Genomic DNA, 23225 nt, shown 5'->3' with positions numbered 1-23225 from the left:
TTTACCCTTTACAGGATGAGGAAATCAACCAGCAGAGCCAGCTGGCTGAGAAGCTGAAGCAACAGATGCTGGACCAGGAGGAGGTGAGTACTGGAGGTCTAACAGGTGGCGTGGAGGCACAGATGCAGAGTGAACTCGTGATCTTTGTAGCTTCACAGGAGCGAGGAAAAACGTGAAGCTGTCACATCACTATGAAAAATGTTTTTATTGGACTTAAAATGCAGTCAGCTTTCCTTATTGTTGCAATGACACGTTTAAAAGAATAAAACAAAGTTAAGCTGCTTTTCCTTTATCCAGCTTCTAGCCTCTTCCCGCCGTGATCATGAGAACCTCCAGACAGAGCTGAACCGCCTCCAGGCGGAAAACGAAGCCTCAAAGGAGGAGGTGAAGGAGGTGCTGCAGGCTCTGGAAGAGCTGGCTGTCAATTATGACCAGAAGAGCCAAGAGGTGGAGGATAAAACCAAGGAGTTTGAGACCATCAGCGAGGAGCTCAGCCAGAAATCGGTGAGCCCGGAACAGATATCAGCATGCTCATAGACTCAGTGATACTTTAATTTCATTCAGGTGCCTTTTACGTGTCCTTTATAGTGGCCATGTTAATATGCAACACACAGACACAGCACTATAATTAAAGCCTTTAAAACCTGCGGGGATTAAAAACTAGAACTGACACATTCACCCGGCAAACATGTGCATATTAATTGGTGCTGCAGAACCTTTGTTTCTGTAAGTAACTGAACCATGTTCCATAAAGTGGAGAAGTACTTGGCAGATTGACTAAATGCCTTCATTCTTATTACGTGCCTCAAGGCAAAAACATTAATTTATGATTTTACAAAGGTAATTACACCCTCAAATAAGTCTCAATGCCTGTTTACAAGAACGTATTGAAAAAGCAGCAGAGGAGTGAGGGAGCAATGCCTGTAGTAGTAGCCGCCTTTTGGCCACATAAGTTGTCTTGTGCAGGGTCAGAGAATGTGGAGGAAACTTTAATTGGCATGCACTGATCCAGTTTTTTCCACTTGCAGACTGGAAATCATTCTTGTGTCTGTACAGCAGAATCCGTCTGGATATTGCTTCCCTGACTTTTTTTTTTTTTAATCTAACAGACACATACAGTATAAAAAATAACATAAGTTTATGGAATTTATATCTATCAGTATGCTAATTAGATCAAAATGCATAGAATAAATAACATCATAACATAAACATAAATAACATGCTTCTCTCATTTTAGCACAGTGTGAGAGTGAGTAGGTCACTAGTTGCTGTTATTAATTATAGGTTCACCTGCTCACATACAGCTGAAATAATATTAATTGCACAAGTTTTACTTGCAAGTGCAATAAAATATTCCCAGCATGTGCTATACTTGAACACAGTGATAGAGAGATGCCTGACAGGGAAAGATGAACACGCATGCACCAGTACACCGGTTGTATTGTTGTATTATAGAGAATAGCACTGAATTAAATTCAAATATTGGTTAAGAAGCAAGAGGGACAGCTCAGGCTGAAGAGCTTGGAGACAGTTGTGAATATATTGGACAAAGGAATATTGAAGATGGAGCAGATAGGAAGGAGGAAAAGAGGAAGACCACAGAATGTATGGATGTAGTGAAGGAGGAAGTGCAGATGGTTGGTGTTGGGTTGGGATAGGGTGAGATGGAAGTCGTTTATCTGCAGTGACCCCTAAAAGGGATCAGCCAAGAGAAGAAAAGGAGGAGCAGTGACAACGTTAGTGCTGAATCGTTCAATAGCAGTTAACTTTGTATTAATACTTTCTCTTTTCTTGCAGTCCATCCTGTCATCTCTGGACTCTGAGCTTCAGAAGCTGAAGGAGATGTCCAACCACCAGAAGAAGAGGGTGACTGAGATGATGTCATCACTGCTTAAAGACCTAACTGAGATTGGCATCGCTGTAGGCAGCAATGACATTAAGGTACTGAGCTGATTTCTGCACTTTCTGGTTCAGCTTCTATCCATCTTTTCCAGTTTTTGTTCCTCTTTTTCTCATTTCTTTTCCCACTATGTGGTCTTAACGTCGTTTTTTCATTTCAGCAACATGACGGTGGCAGTGGTCTGATTGATGAGGAGTTTACAGTGGCCCGTCTGTACATCAGCAAGATGAAGTCAGAAGTGAAGACGATGGTGAAACGCTGCAAGCAGCTAGAGGGAACCCAGGCAGAAAGCAACAAGAAGATGGATGAGAACGAGAAGGAACTGGCTGCCTGCCAGCTGCGCATCTCCCAGGTATGTGGAAACGAACCGAAAACGGCACAGTGAATCACGGCTTTCACTGGCACCTATGTATTTACATGTGCCTCTTTCCTCTGTCCAAAGCACGAGGCTAAAATCAAGTCCTTGACTGAGTACCTGCAAAATGTGGAGCAGAAGAAGAGGCAGTTGGAGGAAAATGTGGATGCTCTCAATGAGGAACTTGTCAAGCTCAATGCTCAAGGTACGTCACTCTATGAGGGAAGGGCAGGAAATTAAAGCACCGACACTGGAACTCACTCAAAGTCTGTTTTAACCTCTTAAGACCTGAACTCTTCCACGGCATGGATTTTTAATTTCTCTTTGATATTTGGTCATATTGGGGCCCGATGAATGTAAAAACAAAGAATTACCAGATTTTTTTTTTTTTTACCTTATTTTTGTTTTTAAGAAAAATAAGAGCCACATCTGATATTCGCTTAAAAATTTTGATAGTATGAGGACAGTATAATGTCCTTGTAAGTGGATATCAGGCCCTTGTAGAGCAAAATTCAGTATTTTGGTCTAAATAACCCAAAATGTGATGTCCACATATGTGGACGCCAGGTCCTAGGAGGTTAAGATGACGTGCAGTCTAGCAGAAATAAACAAGCTTTCACGGCTGGTTAAACTCAGTGTGGTTTCCTACAGAAAATAATGAGTTTACTTTGAGGATCTTTTGTACAATGCATTCAGCACTTTGTCCTTTTGATGTCAGTGAATAATGGGGAATTGTTTTCTGTTATGCAGAGAAAGTCCATGCTATGGAGAAAGAGAACGAGATCCAGACTGCCAATGAAGTCAAGGTGTGTTCCTTATTCCCAATAAACAGGATGTTAAAAAACAAACAAACATCAGTTTTATTTTAGGGAAGTATTTTATTATTGACAGGAAAATTACACACTCACGTATTTTATTTTTAATTTCTGTTTCTTAATTTTATTGTCTTATTTCTGTGTTGTTGTGTGTTTTTACCTTTTATTGGGCTGGCTGTTTCACATCGGCTGATGACGGCCAGAAGAGACATTAAGAACAAGTGGTCCTTTGAGTCTCATTTTGTCCTGCCATATAATAGTGTGAGATCAATTGTGGGTACATAAAATGCCACATAAAATGTTCTCAGTGGCGGCCTTTGGCTGACTATTGTTACTAAAATATGTCACTCCCATGCTAATGCTAAATGTCATCCTGGTAATTTTTTGTATCCCATTATCATTTTGCTTGTTTATTAGTCAGTGAAACTTTCCTTTGAATCTGATTATGTGTTTATGTCTGTGTTCAGGAAGCAGTGGAGAAGCAGATCCACTCCCATCGTGAAGCTCATCAGAAACAGATCAGCAGCCTGAGAGACGAGCTGGACAACAAGGAGAAGCTCATCACCGAGCTGCAGGAGTAAGGCTTTACAATGTCCGGCTGCCTTTGTCGTCAGTCTTTGTCTGTGCACATAGATGCAGTAGTGGGACATGGAAACCCACAGTCGAACAAATATTTATGCAAAGTTTAATTGAAACTGCATGGAGGTTCATGAGAAGAGTAGAAAAAGTGCACTCAGGACTTGGATATGTTGACTGAGACATACTTACTATGATTTTATTTTGCTTCTTCTAGTCTGAATCAGAAGATCATGCTGGAGCAGGAGAGACTCAGAGTGGAGCATGAGAAGCTCAAATCCACCGATCAGGAGAAGAGCCGCAAGCTGCACGAGCTCACGTATGTTTACTGTCCACTGGCCGCCATTTTCTGTTTGTTTTTCTCTTCACTTTCAAGATGCAACAAAAAACAACTCTGTCAACGTGCAGTTTTGTTATAGTTTTTTAGAATTTCATATGTGGTGTATTATTGTTCTTTTGTTCTTCTTCAGGGTGATGCAGGACAGGAGGGAGCAGGCCAGACAGGACCTGAAGGGTTTGGAAGAGACAGTGGTGAGTTCATTGAAATTGTCTGATAAATAAAGTACATGGGTTTGAACAGTCTGACCAGGTGTCTTTGACTACTCAGCTTAGTATTCTTTTTAATCCCAGGAGAAGGATGCCATCTGCTTTTAGTCTAGTCCCCGTTTCCTCTTCCGCTGGCTCGCTGTAGTGGTCGTCATTGTTATTCTGTTTTACCAAAGTCCAACTCACAGTGTTGGACTGCAGCACTCGGTAGTCTTTGTTCAGCTCTGGAAGTCCTCTGAAAGCTAGTGTGCCACTCTAATCAGAACATACAACAGATGGAGAGCTGTGCTTTGCTGAGGTCTCTCTGAGGCTGAGGAGCAGAAGCCTGTAGTCCAGTACTGTGGAGTTGAAGATGACTTGTGGTGCAGAAGAAACATTGGGCAGCCGATTCTATTGCTGCATGATTAATTTATCACAAAATGCTCTGCTGTTAAAATATTTTGAGAGGAGCATGTTATGAACAGCATTATTTGGCATGCTTGTGTCTTACTTTTGCATACATACACACTACCATTAAAAATGGGATTCACCTTTGTAGGAAACGCACTGTGTTTGTTTCATTATTCCTGCAAATGAGTTTAGAATACACTTTTCTGTTTTTATTTCAGGCTAAAGAGCTGCAGACTCTGCACAACCTGAGGAAACTCTTTGTCCAGGACCTGGCCACCCGAGTAAAGAAGGTGAGCATTCACAGGATGACGGGCAGCTTACCAAGAAATATTTATGTCTGTAGAGAAGAACTTTGAGTTTAAAAAGAGAGAGAGCACACCAAAAATCACATGCAGCAATAAACAAGGATGTGGTGACAGATGGGAGGCGTGTATATTAATCTCTGTTCATGAGTCACATCTGTATGTTTTTTATTTTGTGCAGAGCGCTGAGATGGACTCAGATGACACAGGTGGGAGTGCAGCTCAGAAACAGAAAATTTCCTTTCTTGAGAACAATCTTGAACAGCTCACCAAGGTTCACAAACAGGTACGAGACAGACGTGCACACCAACGTTTTTCTTTTGTTTTGTTTTTTTGTTTTTTTTGTTCATGCCATATTTTTGTTTGCCTGTTGTAGCGCAACTCTTCTTCCCTTGTTGGCACTTATGTATGACGCTAAAATGACTAAATGATTTCCACGTTTTCACGCAAATTGTCCCACAGCTGGTGCGTGATAATGCAGACCTGCGCTGTGAGCTTCCTAAACTGGAAAAGCGTCTTCGAGCTACGGCTGAGCGGGTCAAGGCCTTGGAGTCTGCTTTGAAGGAAGCCAAGGAGAACGCCGCCCGCGATCGCAAGCGCTACCAGCAGGAAGTGGACCGCATCAAAGAGGCCGTCAGAGCCAAGAACATGGCCAGGAGGGGACATTCAGCCCAGATTGGTTAGTAGGAATGAACACGGCGAGGAACACCCCTCACCATTCTTCCTTTTAATTACGACAGAAAGTCAACATTTTAATTTTATGGTGGATCAAAGGAGAACATCGTGTTGCTGTTTTGCAGAAGATTTTGCTAACCTGTATATGAATATCATTTAAATAGAAAGCTGAATTTACTTTGAAAAAACAAATACACCAGCTTTGTGTTGGTGTATTTTTTTTTTTTTTATATCTACTGGATTTCTCAATTATTTGATACCAAATATGAGTATTTATTTTTTTATCTCTTTAGATTATATGTGTTGAAAGGTACTTTAGGCTTATGTCTCTGCTTTTTCCCCCTGAAGTTCTCTAAGATTAGCTTTGTATGATTGGCAGTTCAAAATAATCCACATTCATCTTATACCAGGCCTCGGTGCATTCCTGCTGTTTTGGCTGCACTGTAGCTTTTGTCTGATTGGCTGCCTGTCATAAAGCAAACGGTCGTCTTCTAAAGGTAACTTCCTCTTCTTCTCAGCCAAACCCATCAGGCCTGGGCAGCAGCCAGTGGCATCCCCCACCCACCCCAACATTAACCGCAGTGGAGGAGGCTTCTACCAGAACAGCCAGACGGTGTCCATCAGAGGAGGGGGCAGCAGCAAGCCTGACAAGAAGTAAGTAGTTTGTAATTGTTAGGTTTTTTTTTTTTGTTTTGTTTTGTTTTTTCTCACACAGCAATTCTTAAAAGTACACAATAACGCATCAAAAGCCAGGCATGGTAGACTTTCATTAATATCCAGGAGTACTGAAGATATCCTGTTAAAAAATTTTTTTATTTATTGTACAACTGAAAACTTCTTAAGTTAAATGAAAGTAGTCTTCACTAATGCACTTCACTAATTTTTTTTTTTTATATATATATTTTTATTATGTAGCTGAAGAGCAGCAGAACAGAAGGACGACACCACAGAAGAAGCCAATATCACCCCCCGCCCACCCCGACAGCCTGTCATTCCATTACAGCGAACAGACTCCTCGTCGCTGCTTTGGAACCACGAAGGAGTTTCTGAAATATAAATATATATATATAAATATTCCCAGCTTGTACAGCTCCAGCCCCCCCACCATCACACCTCCACCTACCCACCCCCCTCTCCCCGACATTCTAATCATGACTTATCTCTTTTTCTCTTACTGGATATAATAAAAGAAAGAAGACAACCGTTTTAATTTACAAAAAGCCAAGATAATATTCTTATTCAGGCAACCAAACGCAGTCTTGAGCGAAGCCTCGGCGAGCGAAGCCTCGGCGAGCGAAGCCTCGGCGAGCGAAGCCTCGGCGCGACTCGAATGTGTAGCTTCGGGTTTGTTGATTTTATTTAGTTTTTTTCTTTTTTGTTTTGCACAGTCTGTCGTCATCTGTCGTCGTGCGAGTAGTTCTGCACTGTGCCAAGCTGAATGTAACGGTCGAAAGATCCAAAAAATTCATAGAAATAAACACCTAATACTAAAAAAGACCAAAAAAAAATGAAGAGGAGACCCTACAGTGAGAAACAGCTTGACCCTATAAAGCTAACCTCTGTACAGTTCATTGTTATTATTATTATAATTATTATTATTATTATCATTGGCTGTTAACCACACTTTTCTCTGGGTAGATTTTACATGCTTCTTTACGGGAAAAACAAAAAAGTACAAAAAAATGTTTTGAATTGACTAGATGGCGTCGAGCACTACTGTTCTGTCTGATCTTGTTGTACAGTTGTAAAATTGGCACTACTGCACACGTTTCCCTGGAGAGACGAGGCTAAACACAAGGATTAAACTAAAGCCAAGAAGACGTGCAACAGTGTACCGTAGGTGTATTTACCTAAATACCTGTGGAGGCCAACTGTTTTTAATATTAAGTTAAAAAAAAAACTATACTCGTTAATGGTGGCTTCATGAGAAGGATGCAAAGAATGTAGAATGAAGGGAAAAGAGAGGAGGAGGATCCGGTTAACACAACAGACTTCCACCTTTTAGCATAGCCTATGCTACGTAGCTAAATGTACTGTTTTTACTTCTCTCAGTGGTTAATAATGACGTGTTAATGGAAGCTGTTTAATATCTCTCTGCACATTGGAGCACATAGATTGCAAGTGTATAGATGGAAATAGCACACGGAGCTCGTCCTGTCCTCGCTGGGTCCCTGTCGGTAACTCGTCTCCTTTCACTCGTGTATTCAGGACCTCTTCTTTTTTTTGGTTCTTGTTACTAGTTTGACTGTTGAATCCCTACAGTGTCATGTTTTCTTTTTCAAGGGTGCCTCGCTTCTTCCGTCTTCCCTCCCCACACCTTATAGATTAAAAGACCCGTAACTGTATGCGCCCCCTTTCGGTTATAAATTAGCAGAGTATCATGCTGGGTTTTATGTACTGTATCTCTTTCTTTGTTCCATAGATGGTGTAGATTTCTATTTCAAAGTGGGGGGGTAATGATGGGCGGGTGGAGTGGGATCGTTCAGTTGATGGGTTAAACCTTCACCGCTGATCAGCCAGTCAGGGAGAGCGGGGTCTATAATTGCACAATGATCTTCTGTTGTCATCTGGAGGAAGGGTCTATTTAACTAAATCTAACCAGGGGTGTAGATTTTTTGTGTTTTTGTTTTTTGTTGGTTTTTTTTAGTGGGTTTTTTTTAATTGTTATTAATTTCCCATCACATCTTTATTTTAACCCTGTGAAGCCCCACTGCATTTGGCAAAGAGCTTGTTGTGATTGTAATCCCAGCATGAGAACACTAACATCTTGTGCAAGTGCAATATACTGTAAAATACACTGTATATCAGTCGGCCGGCAGGTGTGATCAGGGTGTGGTTGCAGTGGTAGTACCTGCCCAATCCTCCTTTTTGTGTTGCGTTTACTTTCACTGGTGTCAAGTCCTCGGTGTGTGCTCTCTTTCTTTGATCACTCTTTCTGAAAAGCTGAGACATGTTGCAGATCTTTTGTTTTGTTTTGTTTTGTTTTATATAAACCTCATATTCTATATCAAATCTACTGCAGCTGCTGTAATGGAAAGTTAACAAAAGTGCACAGATTGTATAAAAAATCACATATGACCCAAAGTTTTGAGTTTGAAGCTTTTTAGGAAGACTGGTCAAAGAAACTTCTACTGAAAAAGGATACGTTTTGAGACTGGTGGAACGAATGTAGCTGGAAAACAAAAGGAGGGGAAATGATTTTGACTAAAACCTGTTATCTCCATACAGGAAAGCTGGGTGTAAAACAGCACTTCTTTAGCTGCACTCAGATAAAAACACTCCACATGTGGCTGTTTTTGAGTGGAGGAGGGGAAGAAAAGTTTTAAAAACTGCTTGTTGTCGCTGAAGTGTATTCAGTTGTAATAATTACGCTCTGCAAGATGCAGGGAGGAGTAGCTCCCTGCATCTATGACAGGACAGTGTTTGGTGTCTTATGGAGACGGTTTATACCCTCTGTGTAACCTTCTAGATTTAGCTGAGACATTGCAGCGTGGACCTCAAGATGTTCATCCTTTGACCTCCCACCAAAACTGGACACGAAATGGGGAATAAATACAGCAAAAAGATAAATACGTGTGTTTACCTAAATTAAATTTTGCATTAATTCTAAATTAAAAGTGTAGCCACTTTTTTTTTATTACTGTGTAATAGTTGGTCAGTTTTTAAAAGGACAGTTTTGGGGCTCCATCAGTGGACAAGGTACTGGATCATTCCTGGAGAACTGGGGCACAAATGGCTGGGCTCTGATACGGACGGAGACGGGACGTTAATGAGATCAGTTTTGGATTGACTGCATGATGTAAATGTATGTGTGATTAAATAATTATGAGGAAAAAAACTGCCCCCTCTGTGTTCTGTCATTTGACTCTTGTGAATGTGGAGATGGGTTTCACGTGGCTGTTTCTCTTTTACGTACATACACTGGTCGACTGTTTCTTTGTTTTTTTTTGGTTTGTGGCTTTGTTCTGAGAACTCTCCTGGAATTAGAGATGGGGTCTTCTTTCATGCTTTAACACAGTCACTTCAAGCAAATCCAGGTACATATAAAATATTTCCCCAGTCTTAAGTGGAGGGATTTGCCACTGAGTGGCATCAGCCCACTAGATGGTTTTACAAAGTGTGAAAATTGCTGTGAAGAAAGCTGCAGTTAGCTAACACAGAAAGACAGCAACTCACACCTACAGCCATTTTAGAATCACCAATAAATCCAATTTACAGTCATGGCAAAAAGAAAGTACACCCTCTGTCAGTTCAGGTTTTACATATAATTAAAGAAGGGCGTAAAATTTGGTGAATACGACTTCAGATGAATGAAATACATGACGTATTGCATGAAGATGAAGCCAAAGTGCAGAAGCAGTACACCTTACTGCTTCATCGTGAATTAAGAGGACAAGTAGCAAGTGTGAGTGCCTCGACTAAAGCAAAGGTCTTGGCAGTTTGCTGGTCTGAAGCATTTAGGTGTGTGTAAACACAAGGCCGTGGAGGAGAGGGACCAGCAGTGGTCTTAGAGAAGCAACTTGCTGCCCATTATATTTAAGAACTGACAGGGGATATACTTGCTGTCCTGATGACTGAACCCATCTTTGAAAAGTTTGCAAACACAGAAAGGTGCCAGTCGGCTGGTGGATTCAAACCTGTGTGCAGTGTGTCGCCCAGCACAACAACTAAAACGAGAAAATATAGGACATTTTCTCAGTATGCCGGGGATGTCCCAGCCACAGTGGGACACCTGATTCCCCCAGACTCAGGATGTTAAAGTTGTAAATAGTAAAACTCAATTGTTTCTTGGCCATTGATCAGTGGTCATGACAGTCTGCATGTTAATGATCATGAAACTGACCTCATGACCCCATTGTTAATCAGTGGTGCTAGGTTTGGTCTTTATGCAAATGTACTGTTTATAAAGTTGGGGAAACCTGCAGTCGGCTGAGACTAAAGAAGTCACTTTGATGAGTAATGAAACATTTCTCCCACTGAAAACACAATGTCCAGATCAGCAGAATCAACTTTCTGCGATACTGTATCTTTACAAAACCTTTGCAGTTTTTGTGCTTTTGTAGAGCCGCTGTGATCCATGCATACTAACAAACCTGCAATAACTCCTGAGGGAATACTGATGCTTTTTTCTTTTTAAATAGATGGTTCATTAAAGGCTCATTTGAAGTAAAATCTTGGCCAAATGTGCCTCATAAACATCAATGACTTTGATTTCTGTTGTTGCCTCAAGCGATGGGTGTCAAACATGCAGCCTGGGGTCCAAAATGGCCCACTAAAGGGTTCAAACTGGCCAACTGGATGAGTTTGTCTTTATAGTGTTTATAAAAACAAGACAAAATTAAAAGTAGTGTAAAACTTTTGATGTAGAACAGTGCAGCTTTTGGTCCCATTTGTAGATGGGCTGTGAATTGTAACACACAGGGAAAGGAATGGGCATTTTGTAAACTGTAAAATGATAGTTGATTGATTGTTCATTTGCTGGTCACTCACTTGACAGCACATTGGGCTGATTAGCACATTGTATGTGTGCCATGAACTAAAAGTTGACACACCTTTTTTTTTTCGTTTTAAAAGCAGACACAATTACGCACAATGTATTTGTAGTTCGCAGTCATCACCGCCAGGTTGCGCTAAATCCCCCTTTGTGTCCGGAACACCTGAAAGTTCGAACCATGTGTATAACTCACAAACAAGAGAAGAGGTCTCACTATGATAGCTAGTGATTAGTCATTAGCCACTTACAACTACAGCATTGCCTGATAAAATAGTGCTAAGTTTAATTAGTTTGTTAAATGTGCATGTACAAGACCGGTGACTATGGTAACTTACAATTAGTTAAACCGGAAAGTTTTATTTTTGTGTTTTCCGGAAAATATATAGAATAGCACGTCTTGTCTGCATAGACGATCTTTGCTTGAAGGTAGTTGCGAAGTTCTCGGGGCAAGCGACTCCACGGGAGCGAGCACTGCTGTAGATTACACACCGGCTAGGGAAGAGCAGGACGGACTGGAACGCCGCTCTCCGACAAACCTGACAAGTAGGGAAATAGTTTCACACGGTGGCCGGTCGACGGGGAAGTTTACTGGGAGTTTAACTACACCCGGGAGCACCGTCGTGTCGGTGTGTTCCCCCCTGGGAGCCAGCGGAGGAGGTAGGTGAAGGTGCGTATCTGTGCCTCTGCGGGATACTGAGGAATGCTGTAGCCCTGAAAGCTAATTAGCTAGCTAACGTTAGAGGGCAGATTAAAGCAAGACCGAGGAGACCTGCGAGCTGAAACTGAGAGTTAAGACCACAAAACGTAACGTTAAGGTGAAGGTTAAAGCTCTGAACCCACAAAAGAGCCCAAAGCTACTTTCAGACCTAATATATAAAAAAAAAATCAGAGAAACTTGAATCCTTTTGGGAATACCTTCTAAATTAGCGTTAAGAAAGCGCAGAAATCAGTGTTTACTTTTCTAAGGAGTGTCTTAAACAGATGTGTTATAGTACTTTTTGACTGGCAGGGTTAACCTTATTACCTGAGAGCAGTGAAATGGATCTGCCATAGAGCAGAAATCCTCCCGCTCACACTTTTTTAAATATATGAAATAGTGATAAATGGCTTTTTAAAGTTGATCTGATCCTCGTGGTTTGAAAGCTGCCGTTTAAATCACAGTAGAGCCTATAATCATCACCTCAACGACACAGTCCTATCATGAATTATAATGAAGAACCTTTAATTGTTTCAAAAATGTTCATTCTCTTAAGTTTTGAGGTGATTTAGAAGCAGATGTGTCTATGCCATTAATGAAAGTCTTTCTGACCTTAAAACTAAACCTGTACTTTTTAAAGGGCATAAGTGAGTGTCAGTTGAGCAAGTAGTTAGTTATTTGAGAGTTTGGATACTCTCCCCCAAATCTGCCATTTATGAAAATAAAGCAATATTTGTTTATGAAGTGAAAAAGCAACCAATTTAAAGAGACTGTTAAAGCAGTTTTACTGTTTTTATTTACTTTATTTTTGTAATGATGGGCTTGAGAAAACCTTGCTGGTGACAGAGCTTCACGTGGTGAACAGAAGAGAGATTTTCTATAAAACCTCTTGGTCTTATTGTGGCCAGCATGCCTTTAACATGTTCTTTATTTGTGTTTTGCTTAAAATGTGTACTCTGATTTCTTTCTTTCTCGATTGAGGGAGCTGCAGCTGGCCGTAGTTGGTCGAAGTGGTTCAGGCTGTGGCTTTAACAGTGATAGGGTGGGGGGATGCCGTGGGTAGCTGATTTTGATTTCTCTAGAAGAAAATTATGGTGAGAGCCAGTGTCAAAGTAGGACAGCCAGTGCTGGATCCAGGCTGTTTGAGGCAGCTTGGGCCTATATTTGGTGGCTTCTTTGTGCACGGGGCACAGTGCACTGCTTCTGCTTGTTACAAATAGATACATCGAGAATTAGTTTTACACATTAAAGGGTCTATTTTATGTCCTCACTTTTCCCCCACTCTGAAACTATTCTGACTTTTGTTTGTGAGCTGTTTGCTGGTAACTGTGTTTTTTCTGCTCCAAACAAGTGAAAAGCAAAATATAGATATGGGCAGTATAAACATAACATTGACACATAAATCTGGACACAAACAATTGCTTATTTGATAGAATTATGGTTCATTTGGAGATGTGTTTGTGGTCCTCTGGTGAATGTAAAGCCAATATTTTTGGTTCCTACCGACTCCTGAGGGAAATGTTTGGCTCTGTAGCGAATAACATTTTTACTACTTTTTGTTCCACTGGGTTGCTTTGTGTGTCTGTGAGTTTGTTTTTCTTTTTGTGTTTTGTGTTTTTTTTTCTTTTCTTTTTTTGCTGTTTTAGGGTTTTTTTTAAGCTGTTTGCAGTGGCCTGAAATGGGACATTTAAAAGCCAGAAAGCTAAACAAAGAGCTTGACAAGTAAGAGGAACCACATACATCATTTAGATGATAATTTAGATGATTAAAAAAAAAACATGATCGCAGTAAAGATTTACCAAGGGTCAAACTGAACCTAAATCCCTCTAAAATATCCAAACTGCTAAAGCTTTGCTTTTAGCTTCTTCTGTGCTAACTTACCTCTCCATTTTGTAACCATCGTTCTGCAGCTAACAACACAGAATTTAATTCAATAGATGGATTCCTTAAATAAGCTCATTGTTACCAGTCTAACTTTGTGAGATGGGATCAGACTGATATTGGATCCAAATATCTGATATGTGGTGCATCCCTGATTATCACCATGTTTTTAAGAGTATTAGCTATGTGTGTATTAGCCAGACCCATTTCTAGTGGTGAAGTGGGTCTGGACATAAATGTAAATACCCATACCCCATTTTAACAAACTGTCCCTGTAAACAGGCAATCAGGATGTCTATAAGGTTGCAGTGTCACAGATATGCGGTCACTGCCCTTAGCCTTGGTCTTGCCAAAGAGACTGACCATCCAACCTTGAGCAACTTCCTCCATGTCCACCCATTATTTCCATCATCACAGCCTCTTTTGCTAGCTGTTGTTGGCAGCAAGAGCAAACACACGCATGTGCTCTTGACATCTGAACAGTGAATGACCCAGTGGAAAATAATTAGTGCTTTGCGAGACTCATGCTAATGTTCTGTTACATCTGATCGGCGCCCACAGGCCAGAGTGATTTGCGCTTTGTGTTACAAAGTTGGATAGTTCTAATAGATGTGACCAAAGTTTCTAATAATGAGGTCAGCTTGTACTACCTAAGAGCCAAAAGCTCGCATTTCAGACGGCTCTAAAAACTGAAGTTTTTTTTTTTCTCCTTGGCTCTGAATGATGTCAGTGAGAGCAGATATCTGTGATCTGACATCCCACCCACCTGCTGTTCACACCTTCCGTACTGTGGGGCCACCAGTTGTAATAAAAATACAGATTAAGACGAGGCAGATCACATCCCAGCAAACTAAATGTGGAGCAAAGAGTATGCTTGCATGAGACAAGTAACTGATGCTGAGAGTTCATTGGCAGTTTTTGTATCAGCAGAAATGTGGATGATTCGTACGCATTTGTAACCCTTTCGATACATACAAGTGTAAATGACCCCCGCGTGGGGGTTGTGAGACAAATTTCATGCTGCCAGCTTTGCAGATCCACAAATGTAAGCGTGTGTCCATCATCTGGGCTTCCTCCGTATTCCTTCCTTAATGTTAGCCTGCTGTTATTGTACAATGGTAAAATTAACATCAACACAACCACAGTGTTTCCACATCTGCAGCTGAGCACTCACTGACTTTCCCCAGCAGAAAAACATTTCAGGATGCAGCAGCAGCTTATTTGATTCATCGAAGCACGTGCTTGTGAGTCCTCAAACATTACACACAAATCACTGCACACATTTGTTAATCTTAGTGTACGCTGGTGGATAATGTCGTATGCATTTGTAACCCTTATGAGACATATTTCTCTCCATATTATATATCCAACTTAAAAACCACAAACAAGCTGGTTTGTTATAATCAGTATTTTTTTATTTTAATGTATATTTCTCACATTTCCCCTTGCAGTAAGTACATTTATTAAGGAGAAATGGAAGCTCTGATTTGTTTTCATGGCCTCATTCATGTCCATTTTTCCTCCTCCAGTGACTGTTAAAACTCTTAAAGTTGTTCATTTTCATAGTGTAGAATACACCCGTTATTACCACATCTTTTTGAGCCACACGATGCTTGTCAGGCTGACGGGATAATGATATTTCTTTGTTCATTAATAAGAGAAAAGCAAACGACCAAAGCTATAAAAATAAATGTCCAACAGCAAAGACTTGAATTGAATTGAACACACATTACTTAAGATGTGGGTTGAAGCTCTGGCTTATTACACCTACCTTTTTTTTTTTTATATATACAGCATAGTCTAAATGGCAAGTCATTTATAGCAAGATTTCATCTCTAAAAGACCAAAGAAAACATATTGAAAGTAAATGTGTTGGCTTTTGTTTAAACATAAAAGATCAGGGGAACGGGGGGGTGCACAGTCACCCTAATCACATTTAAAGGCATGGAAGCAGAAACATTATCAAGTTTAGACCATGATGCTGAATAAATTGAGTAACTTATGTTTCTGAAAAGTTCATGTTCTCAGCCTGTATTAGTGCTTAAATGAGGAAAGCACGGCTGATTGCCATCTCTCCCCAACCCCGTTCCCTTTAAATACCTCCACAATGGGAATTTGCTTTCTCTGATGAAAATAACTTAAACTAATCACCAGTGGCCCGGCTCTGAATCAACAGTCTGAACTTGGCTAACAAGAGTCATGTGAGACTCGATGCAGAGGAATTTCGCCGCTGCTGGTGCTGCTGGTGCTGCTGGTGCTTCACTCGTCCCTGTTTCAGTTGAAATATTTAATGTGCTCACCATGAGAGAGTATTTGCAGTGTGCTGATTTCTGTTTTGCTGAGGCAAGAGAAACTGTGAGGGTGTGTTTCCTGCATGTGCTGACAGCAGCGGATTTTTAAACATACATATCAGTTCCAACACTTCCACACACTTCAGCCGAGGTCCTGCTTTCATGGGACCCACCCATCCACTCTGTCTCCCACTGCAAATCTTATTACCATCACTCTGAATTAAGGGTCGTCTTCTGATTTTGCTGATTGGACTCTGAGAAGATTTGTTTGCTAAATAGCAGCACTGAAGCTGTAGCTTAATCTTAGTGGGGGATAAGTGAAAGAGACAACAACCCCCAGGTACTTAATCTTCCAAAGACCTTTCCATATGACGAATTGGAGCATTAAGTTGATTGTCTGTTTTGTTTGTAGTCTTCCTCATTTTAATTCAAAGGGTATTTTCAGAACCAACATGCCAGACTCTCTCATAGAGGGATTGCATTTTTGACACCTTTTTCATAATTAATCATCACTTTTTTTAAAGCTACATGTTAAAAAGGAACCCACAAACTTTAAATGATTTGTTGGTTTTTACATGTTTAGCATTGTATGACTTGAGGTTTACCTAACTTAGTAATTAAAAGCTGTACTCTAGTTTAAAATCAGTCTTAAATTTAAAAACAGTGAGAAGGAAACATTCAAAGGTATGTTTTTTCTGAATCAAAATTGTTCTTTCAAGGGTCACTTGGCATATAAGGCCTCAGTGCCACAGGCATAGAGACTGATTAATGAACCTGTTGCAATCTCTGGTTTCTACAGAATTGCTGAGGTCATCTTTAGTTTCCACAGAAGATGGCGACTCTTCAACTACCCACCTAGCAGTAGTGAAACTTGAAAAAGTGTGATGCAAACTGGAAATGGAGAAGGTTTGCCTTCAGAGTCAAATTTGTGTCCTAAAGCTGCATCAAGGGTGTTTCAAAAGGCAAAACTTTTACTCTGAAGGTGAATGGTCTCCATTTCTGGTTTGTGTTGCACTTTTACAAGTTTCACTACTGCTTGTTGAGTAGTTGACAAGCTTTGCGGACAAAATAGCGTCTTCTACGCAAGAGGTACTTTTTTGGTACCTTGGCTGAGGTTCCAAGTGAGCCGAGTCATGAGAACGACTTCTTCTCAAAACTCAAACTGCCATTTTCAAAACCTAGCAACGAGGGAAATGGCTGCACAAAAACCAACACCGTGGTCTCTGAGTCTGACAAAAAGCCACAGAAAGCGCAGCAGGTATACCACTGCCACGACGTCATGGGACTTTTGGTCACATTGCTACAATGACCCCAAGCACATTAAGGTGGTACTCAGTTGTAATGGAATAAGACCAAAACCAAGCCGAGTAGAGTAAAATCTGAGTAGGTACTAGTGGAAAACAGGCATTTGACTGGTCCACATACCGTATATAAGACAAAGAGTCTGTTGTCTAAATTTGTTCCTGTTATTTCTGGCTGATTATGAGCAAAAATGTGTTTCATGCTTGAGTAAATTAAACCTCACATTGGAAAAACAAACTGGTTGAGATTAGATTTTTATGACCCATGTGGTTTTTCTTTGAGGGAAGACCAAAACCCTGCAAGGGGTGGAGGGATGGCAGGAAATTAAATCTCATCTCACTGTCTTGAGTCCCCAAACCTTCCAGCCACTGTGATTATTTCACTGGGCAAACGATGCTTGTAGAGCCCCTTAATATTAGCAGGTTACGCCATTTGCTCAGTTATTCCCAGAAAGGCGGTCGTGCATCTGAACTCTGTGCAGACTACAGTTTTTTTTTTTTATTTTTTATCTGACTTCTGTTTAGTGTTGACTGTTTATTGTTCTTTTTTTTTTTTCTTCCTCTCCACTCTCTCCAGCCATAACTGGTTGTGCCAGGTTGACTGCCCACCCTGAGTTTGTTTTTTTTCCCTTCACCACTATCACCAAAGTCTTGCCCATTAAGGAATTCTTAGCTACACTATATATACTCTGGGTTTTTCCAGCAAATCTTGACTTTCCCCCAAAGAGTTTTTGACCTTCCCCCAAGGAAAAATCTTCAGCATTGTAATAAAAATATTTTGTTAGCAGTTAATTTAAGTGGGTTTTTATTATTAAAATCCATATTTTTGGACCCAAATTACAGGAAAATGCATAGATTTATAATAAGTATGTTAACAAAGACACTTTGTAAACCTACAAAGGCCCATTTTGAGCTGGGAAAAGCTCTCAAAAACTAATGGACAAAAGCACTGTTAAGCTTCCTGCCTTTTGATTTCTTTATTAAAGAAATAGGTTTAAATTAAATACTTTTAAAACTATATTTTTATTAGTGTTCTACCACATTTGGTTTCATCATATTTTTCCTTGACTACAAGCACTGTTTCTCATTTAAAAAATAAAAAATAAAATAGTGATATAGTGATCGACTCCATGCCTTCAGCATTAGGGTTGAGGATGTTAACAAGGAAAGCTGCCACTACTACTCATGCTATAACCATCACACAGTCTTATTCCTCGCTACTCTGCTGTTATTCAGTGAATAGCTGTGAATTAGCACCAGATGCAATGTTTTATTTTCATTTGGCTAATGGACTTTCTGTTCAGCTGATAGATTCGGTGAGATTTCCCTCAGTACTTGTTAGCCTGAACCCTCGAGTTAATCTGTGGCGATATTATCCCACCAGTCACTGCATCAGCAGTAATCCCAGCACACTCGCCTAATCACAGATATTTATTAAGCTAATGCACGACCGAAGGTAAACAGAAGCGCAATGCTATTATTAGGTAATAGCTGCCAACCGCGCATTTAATGTTCAGCTGCAGCTTTAATGGTGACACCCAGTGGAAACTACTTTTTGATTAATCAAGTGGTTTTAAAATAGCGTAGCTCATGCTGGATAATGTGTGTGGGGATATGCTCATTAAGCATTCTCAGGACACTCGTACAACCACAACAGTCTTCACAGTGACAACTATTTGTTGTGCGCTTTGTCTGGTGCCCACTCCAATGTTTTCACAGAATTCTTGGGGTTATATCACCAGCTGCAGATGGTGGCCTCGCTATAGTTTCATGGATCATGGGTGTCTCTTAAGTGAATCTGCATGTGTTGTGCAGCGATGCTCATCATTCATCATGAACTCAAGACGAGAGGAAACACACAGAAGTGTGTTGGTTACTATTGTAGAGATGCAAATTTCTCCCCACCTTCTTTTTTCTTGGTATGTATGTGTGCTTTTTGTTTTTCTTTTGTGAGTGTGTGTGTGTGTGCACGCGCGCGTGTGTTTGTGGAGGGTGTCGTTAGTTTAACGACATTTCCTTAACTGCCCCAGTGGCTTACAGGGACCATAGGACTTTGATACTGAAGAGAAATTAGTGCTGCTGGGTTAAAAAAATAGCAACAATGCACTCTTTGTCTTTGGAGGCATATTCTTGGTTTGATAATGATGTAACTCACTGATAATTTTGTAGGATTGCAGTTATGACTGTCATTGTAATATCCTGCTGCTCATTCTGCAGTAGCCTGTATCGTCGTCAAGTGAGTCTGCTTGACTATCGCACTTTGTTTGAAATTGTTTCACGGCTGACATTACAGGTCCTTTAACCACCTCGTGGTTTTGGATGCCTTGGGACAGTAGACTAATTTGATTTGTACTATTTCATTAAACAGGAAGGAATGAGTTGCGATGATTTTTTTTCATACTTTATTTAATACTGCAAATATAAACACTGAGGTCCCAGTGGCTTTAGTATTTTAATTATTACCAGAGATACAACTGATTGGTATCTTGTTTCTTTTTATCAGTTACCAAGCTCAGGCTCAGTTTATGTGCAGATCTAAAGTTTCAAAAGCAAAAAAAAAAAAGTTGGAGTTTTAAAAATAAAATCTATATTCCTTTTCTTTCAAGTGTTAGTTTTGTGTAAGTGACTGGCATTTTTGCTTAAAATATAAAGAAAATTACAAAAAGAATAGATCGTCTTTCTTCTCATAAAAGAACTGCGTGTTAGTCTAATTGATGGTGAATGGCTGTCTGTCTTTCAGTGATAGATTGGCGACCTGCCCAGGGCGTACCCCGGTCGTTGTCCCGTGGCAGCTGGGATAGCTTAAAGTTTATAGGTCTCTAAATGTCTCTTTGCTTTATCAAGTTTGCCAACATTTGAGAAACATTATACCCAGTTGAATATTTGTGACCTAGTAAATTTGTGCAGTCTGCAACAATTTGTCATTGTAGTTATTGCATTTTTACATTGTACATATGAGGCATTCAGCTGACACTTGTCTCCTAAAGTGACTAGTCAGAACTTTAGAAGTCATTTTTGTCATGTACCGGAGGCAGAAAGAGAGAGCTGAGACTAAATCTCTTTTTGTAGTGAGAGTTGACTTGAGGGCAGCCTAAGATTGTAGTTTCTTTGAACTATTAAACTTATTTGATCATAATATATTTATTTTCCTGTTAATTTGAAAATCTAAACAGCTGAGGTACCTCTTTCTATCAAAATAGGCCATGCTCAGTCGTACCCTGAAGCAGTAAAGTCCAACCAGGAAACACTAATTTTATTTAATCTAATAGTTTTGGTGTATTATTGTTTAACTCAAGGTTGGCCACGAAGTTCACTATTGATAAGATGTTTCTTTTAATATAAGCCTTGACTCCATTAAATAAATCATATTGGCGTTGGTGATGTTTTTGTCTTTGTTGTTGTTTTTTTAAAAGGTGTACTACAGCATCACATCATTGTGTAAGAGAGTGTGCGCACATGCGTGTGACTTCAACAGGAAACTATGTGTGTGACTTAGCTAATCCAAGATGCCCTAATAGCTGCTGGACAAGCTGTCCTTAGTAAGGAGGAAGAAATAGAGTAAGACATAAAAACACAGTAAGTGGGAGAAAGCAGCGTGACTCATGTTACTGTCTCCACTTCTTCCGTCTTATCTTACGTGCGGCTTTGAAGCTCTGAGCTAGGCGGTACATTCACCCTTGAAGAGGATTAAATCTTCTCAGTTTATATCTTATTTGTTTGTTCTGATTGGGTTAGCATGTGAGTGTCAGGCTTTCAATGGCTTTCTTATTTTTGTCTTTATTTTGATTAAATGAGAGGAGAAGGGAATAAGTATTTTCTGACTTAACTATACCTCAAGATTTTTTTTTTATGGTTTTAATGTTCATTGTTAGTTTTGATTTAAGCTTATTTCTTCAAGTTATTTTCTCTCATACATAAAAACACAACTTTTTTTCATTTTTCCTTAAAATTGTTAGTTGAAAACATGTTGTTTTAATGACAATTTAAAAAGAAATGCATACGATACCTTTAGTTAGAAAGCCATTCAAAGTTTTTATTCATTTTATTGTTTCAAAGGTTACTAATACAGAAAAAGTAAGTAATAAGAAGAGCGTTTCTCTATACATACACTTTAATTAGGTGGCACAATCAGGAATATTTAGGTATGCCACATTATATTTGGTGAGAAAGTCTACCACCTCTGCGGGCAGGTCCCTGTAATGGTGGTCCCAGAAATTGTTTGGCTGCCTCTCCAGAAAGACTTAAGTCTAACTCCACCACCTTGGACTATAGCTGCTAGTTGCTGCCACATACTTTGTTAAGCTGCAGTCCAAGAGAGTGGACAGAGTACATTTTCAGGAAAAAAAACTCACTAATGAGACAACTGAGATTATGATTATATTACTCCATTTAAAGGTTATAAAGTATTTTGCAGAGATGATCCTTATTGACATTGTTATTTAATAATTAATTTCAATCTTTGGGGAAAAATGGAAAAACTTCACAGGTGATAACTTAGTTAGATGTTATACATACTGGAACATTAGAACATCGTGGCACCCGAGGTGTATATATAATAAGTACAATAGCAGAGTTATTCACACTGAAATTAAATGTATATTTAATATATTCTCTTTTTTTTTTTTCAAAGGTCTACTGATGAAGACATGGTAATAAATATTTTTCTTTTGGGGTGAACAGCCTGGTGGATAGTAAGAGGCATCATGGCAGATCTGCCTATTGCCCCGGGCCAGATCTACATCGAGGTAGAATACGACTATGAGTATAAGTTTAAAGACCGGCTCATTAAGATCCAGCAGGGGGAATGCTACATGCTAGTCAAGAAAAGTAATGAGGATTGGTGGCAGGTCAAAAAAGAGGAGTCGTCTAAAGCTTTTTATGTACCTGCTCAATATGTCCGAGAAGTCCGCAAAGCCCTCATGCCACCCCCTAAACCAATCCTCCATCTTCCGAGTGCTACTGGTAATCCATCTTCACAAAGTGCAGGTGCACGCTGGGTAAAACCAAACAATCTGGATCTGGGACTCAACAATCATCCCGCTGAGAACCTTCACAGAAATGAGTCCAACTATCAGCGCTCCCCTTCAGCACAAACTGGAAACACGGCTAAATTCACTCCCCCGATTCAGCGCAGGGACAATAACCACCATCATGCCCCCACCTTTCCCACTGACCATGACAAAGCTCTCGCTGAAGCTCTCCATGGTGGTGTCCCACCACCCCCTTACAAAGGTGGGTCCAGCACCCTGCCCCGCAGTCGAGCCAGATCCCCAGAACTGGTCAGAGCGCCACTGGACGTGGACACCACCCAGTACTGTGACTCTGCGGGTGAAGATAGACGTACAAATGACTCTGAGTCTGGAGACGAACTGAGCAGCTCTTCCACTGAACATCTCCAGGTAACATCAAAGCTTTTTGTGTGTGTGTGTGTGTGTTACTGTTAATGTTGGCGGTGATGTATACAAGAATTTTGGGGGGGACATTGTGGAATAGGACTTTTGTTTCACTTTTATTAAATTATAGCCAATACTCACATATTTGATATATCAGATCCAGAGCAACTTTTGTTTCTTGTTCCTTGATTATGGCCTTAGAACGAATGTAGCAACTATTTTTGTTATTTTAGGTGTTTGTGAAACTTTTCACATCAAGTGTTTAATATATGCAGACTATTTCTGAGCAGATGCTATTAGGTTTGCTAGTATATCAATTATCCTACTTTCTTCATAAAGTGTTATGAAGAACTTGAAAAGGGAACCTGAACCTGCCACACCCTGCTACAGAGCAGTATCTGAGCCCTCGTTTATACTCTGTTGTGGACATAGACACGGGCAGCTGGCGACATAATGGCTAAGTAGGCATTCCTGTTATTTTCCACTTCAAGCACAAAAACAAAGCAACGTGTATTGGTGCACTGCAGTGCAACGTCACATGATAACAAAAAACTGGCTGGCACTTGGACGTTGTCACAGACCTTCTTGGTCACTGTCCAAAGTGTGATG

At 40.2% G+C, this 23225-nt stretch overlaps 2 protein-coding genes across 2 annotated transcripts in view; both read left to right on the top strand.

Annotated features, from left to right (window-relative positions):
- LOC102212547 (kinesin-1 heavy chain) overlaps positions 1-6752 on the top strand; it is a 19753-nt gene extending 13001 nt beyond the window's left edge. The window contains exons 14-26 of the mRNA XM_005740760.2: positions 298-504; positions 1798-1941; positions 2061-2252; positions 2343-2460; positions 3006-3061; positions 3538-3647; positions 3864-3965; positions 4117-4177; positions 4801-4872; positions 5066-5170; positions 5347-5563; positions 6078-6213; positions 6475-6752. Of these exons, the coding sequence (XP_005740817.1) occupies positions 298-504; positions 1798-1941; positions 2061-2252; positions 2343-2460; positions 3006-3061; positions 3538-3647; positions 3864-3965; positions 4117-4177; positions 4801-4872; positions 5066-5170; positions 5347-5563; positions 6078-6213; positions 6475-6478 (1524 nt within the window). The 3' untranslated portion in view covers positions 6479-6752. The remainder of the gene's footprint in view (positions 1-297; positions 505-1797; positions 1942-2060; positions 2253-2342; positions 2461-3005; positions 3062-3537; positions 3648-3863; positions 3966-4116; positions 4178-4800; positions 4873-5065; positions 5171-5346; positions 5564-6077; positions 6214-6474) is intronic.
- Positions 6753-11481: 4729 nt separating this feature from the next.
- Positions 11482-23225, top strand: part of LOC102215855 (rho GTPase-activating protein 12-like) — a 59470-nt gene continuing 47726 nt past the window's right edge. Inside the window, exons 1-2 of the mRNA XM_013912827.1 lie at positions 11482-11720; positions 21854-22622. Coding sequence (XP_013768281.1) covers positions 21927-22622 — 696 coding nt within the window. The 5' untranslated portion in view covers positions 11482-11720; positions 21854-21926. The remainder of the gene's footprint in view (positions 11721-21853; positions 22623-23225) is intronic.

Source organism: Pundamilia nyererei, unplaced genomic scaffold (assembly GCF_000239375.1).
Source record: "Pundamilia nyererei isolate P.nyererei 1_Seehausen unplaced genomic scaffold, PunNye1.0 scaffold00103, whole genome shotgun sequence".
Lineage (NCBI taxonomy): Eukaryota > Metazoa > Chordata > Actinopteri > Cichliformes > Cichlidae > Pundamilia > Pundamilia nyererei.
Note: the sequence above shows the minus strand (reverse complement) of the source record. Positions and strands in the feature narration are given on the sequence as shown.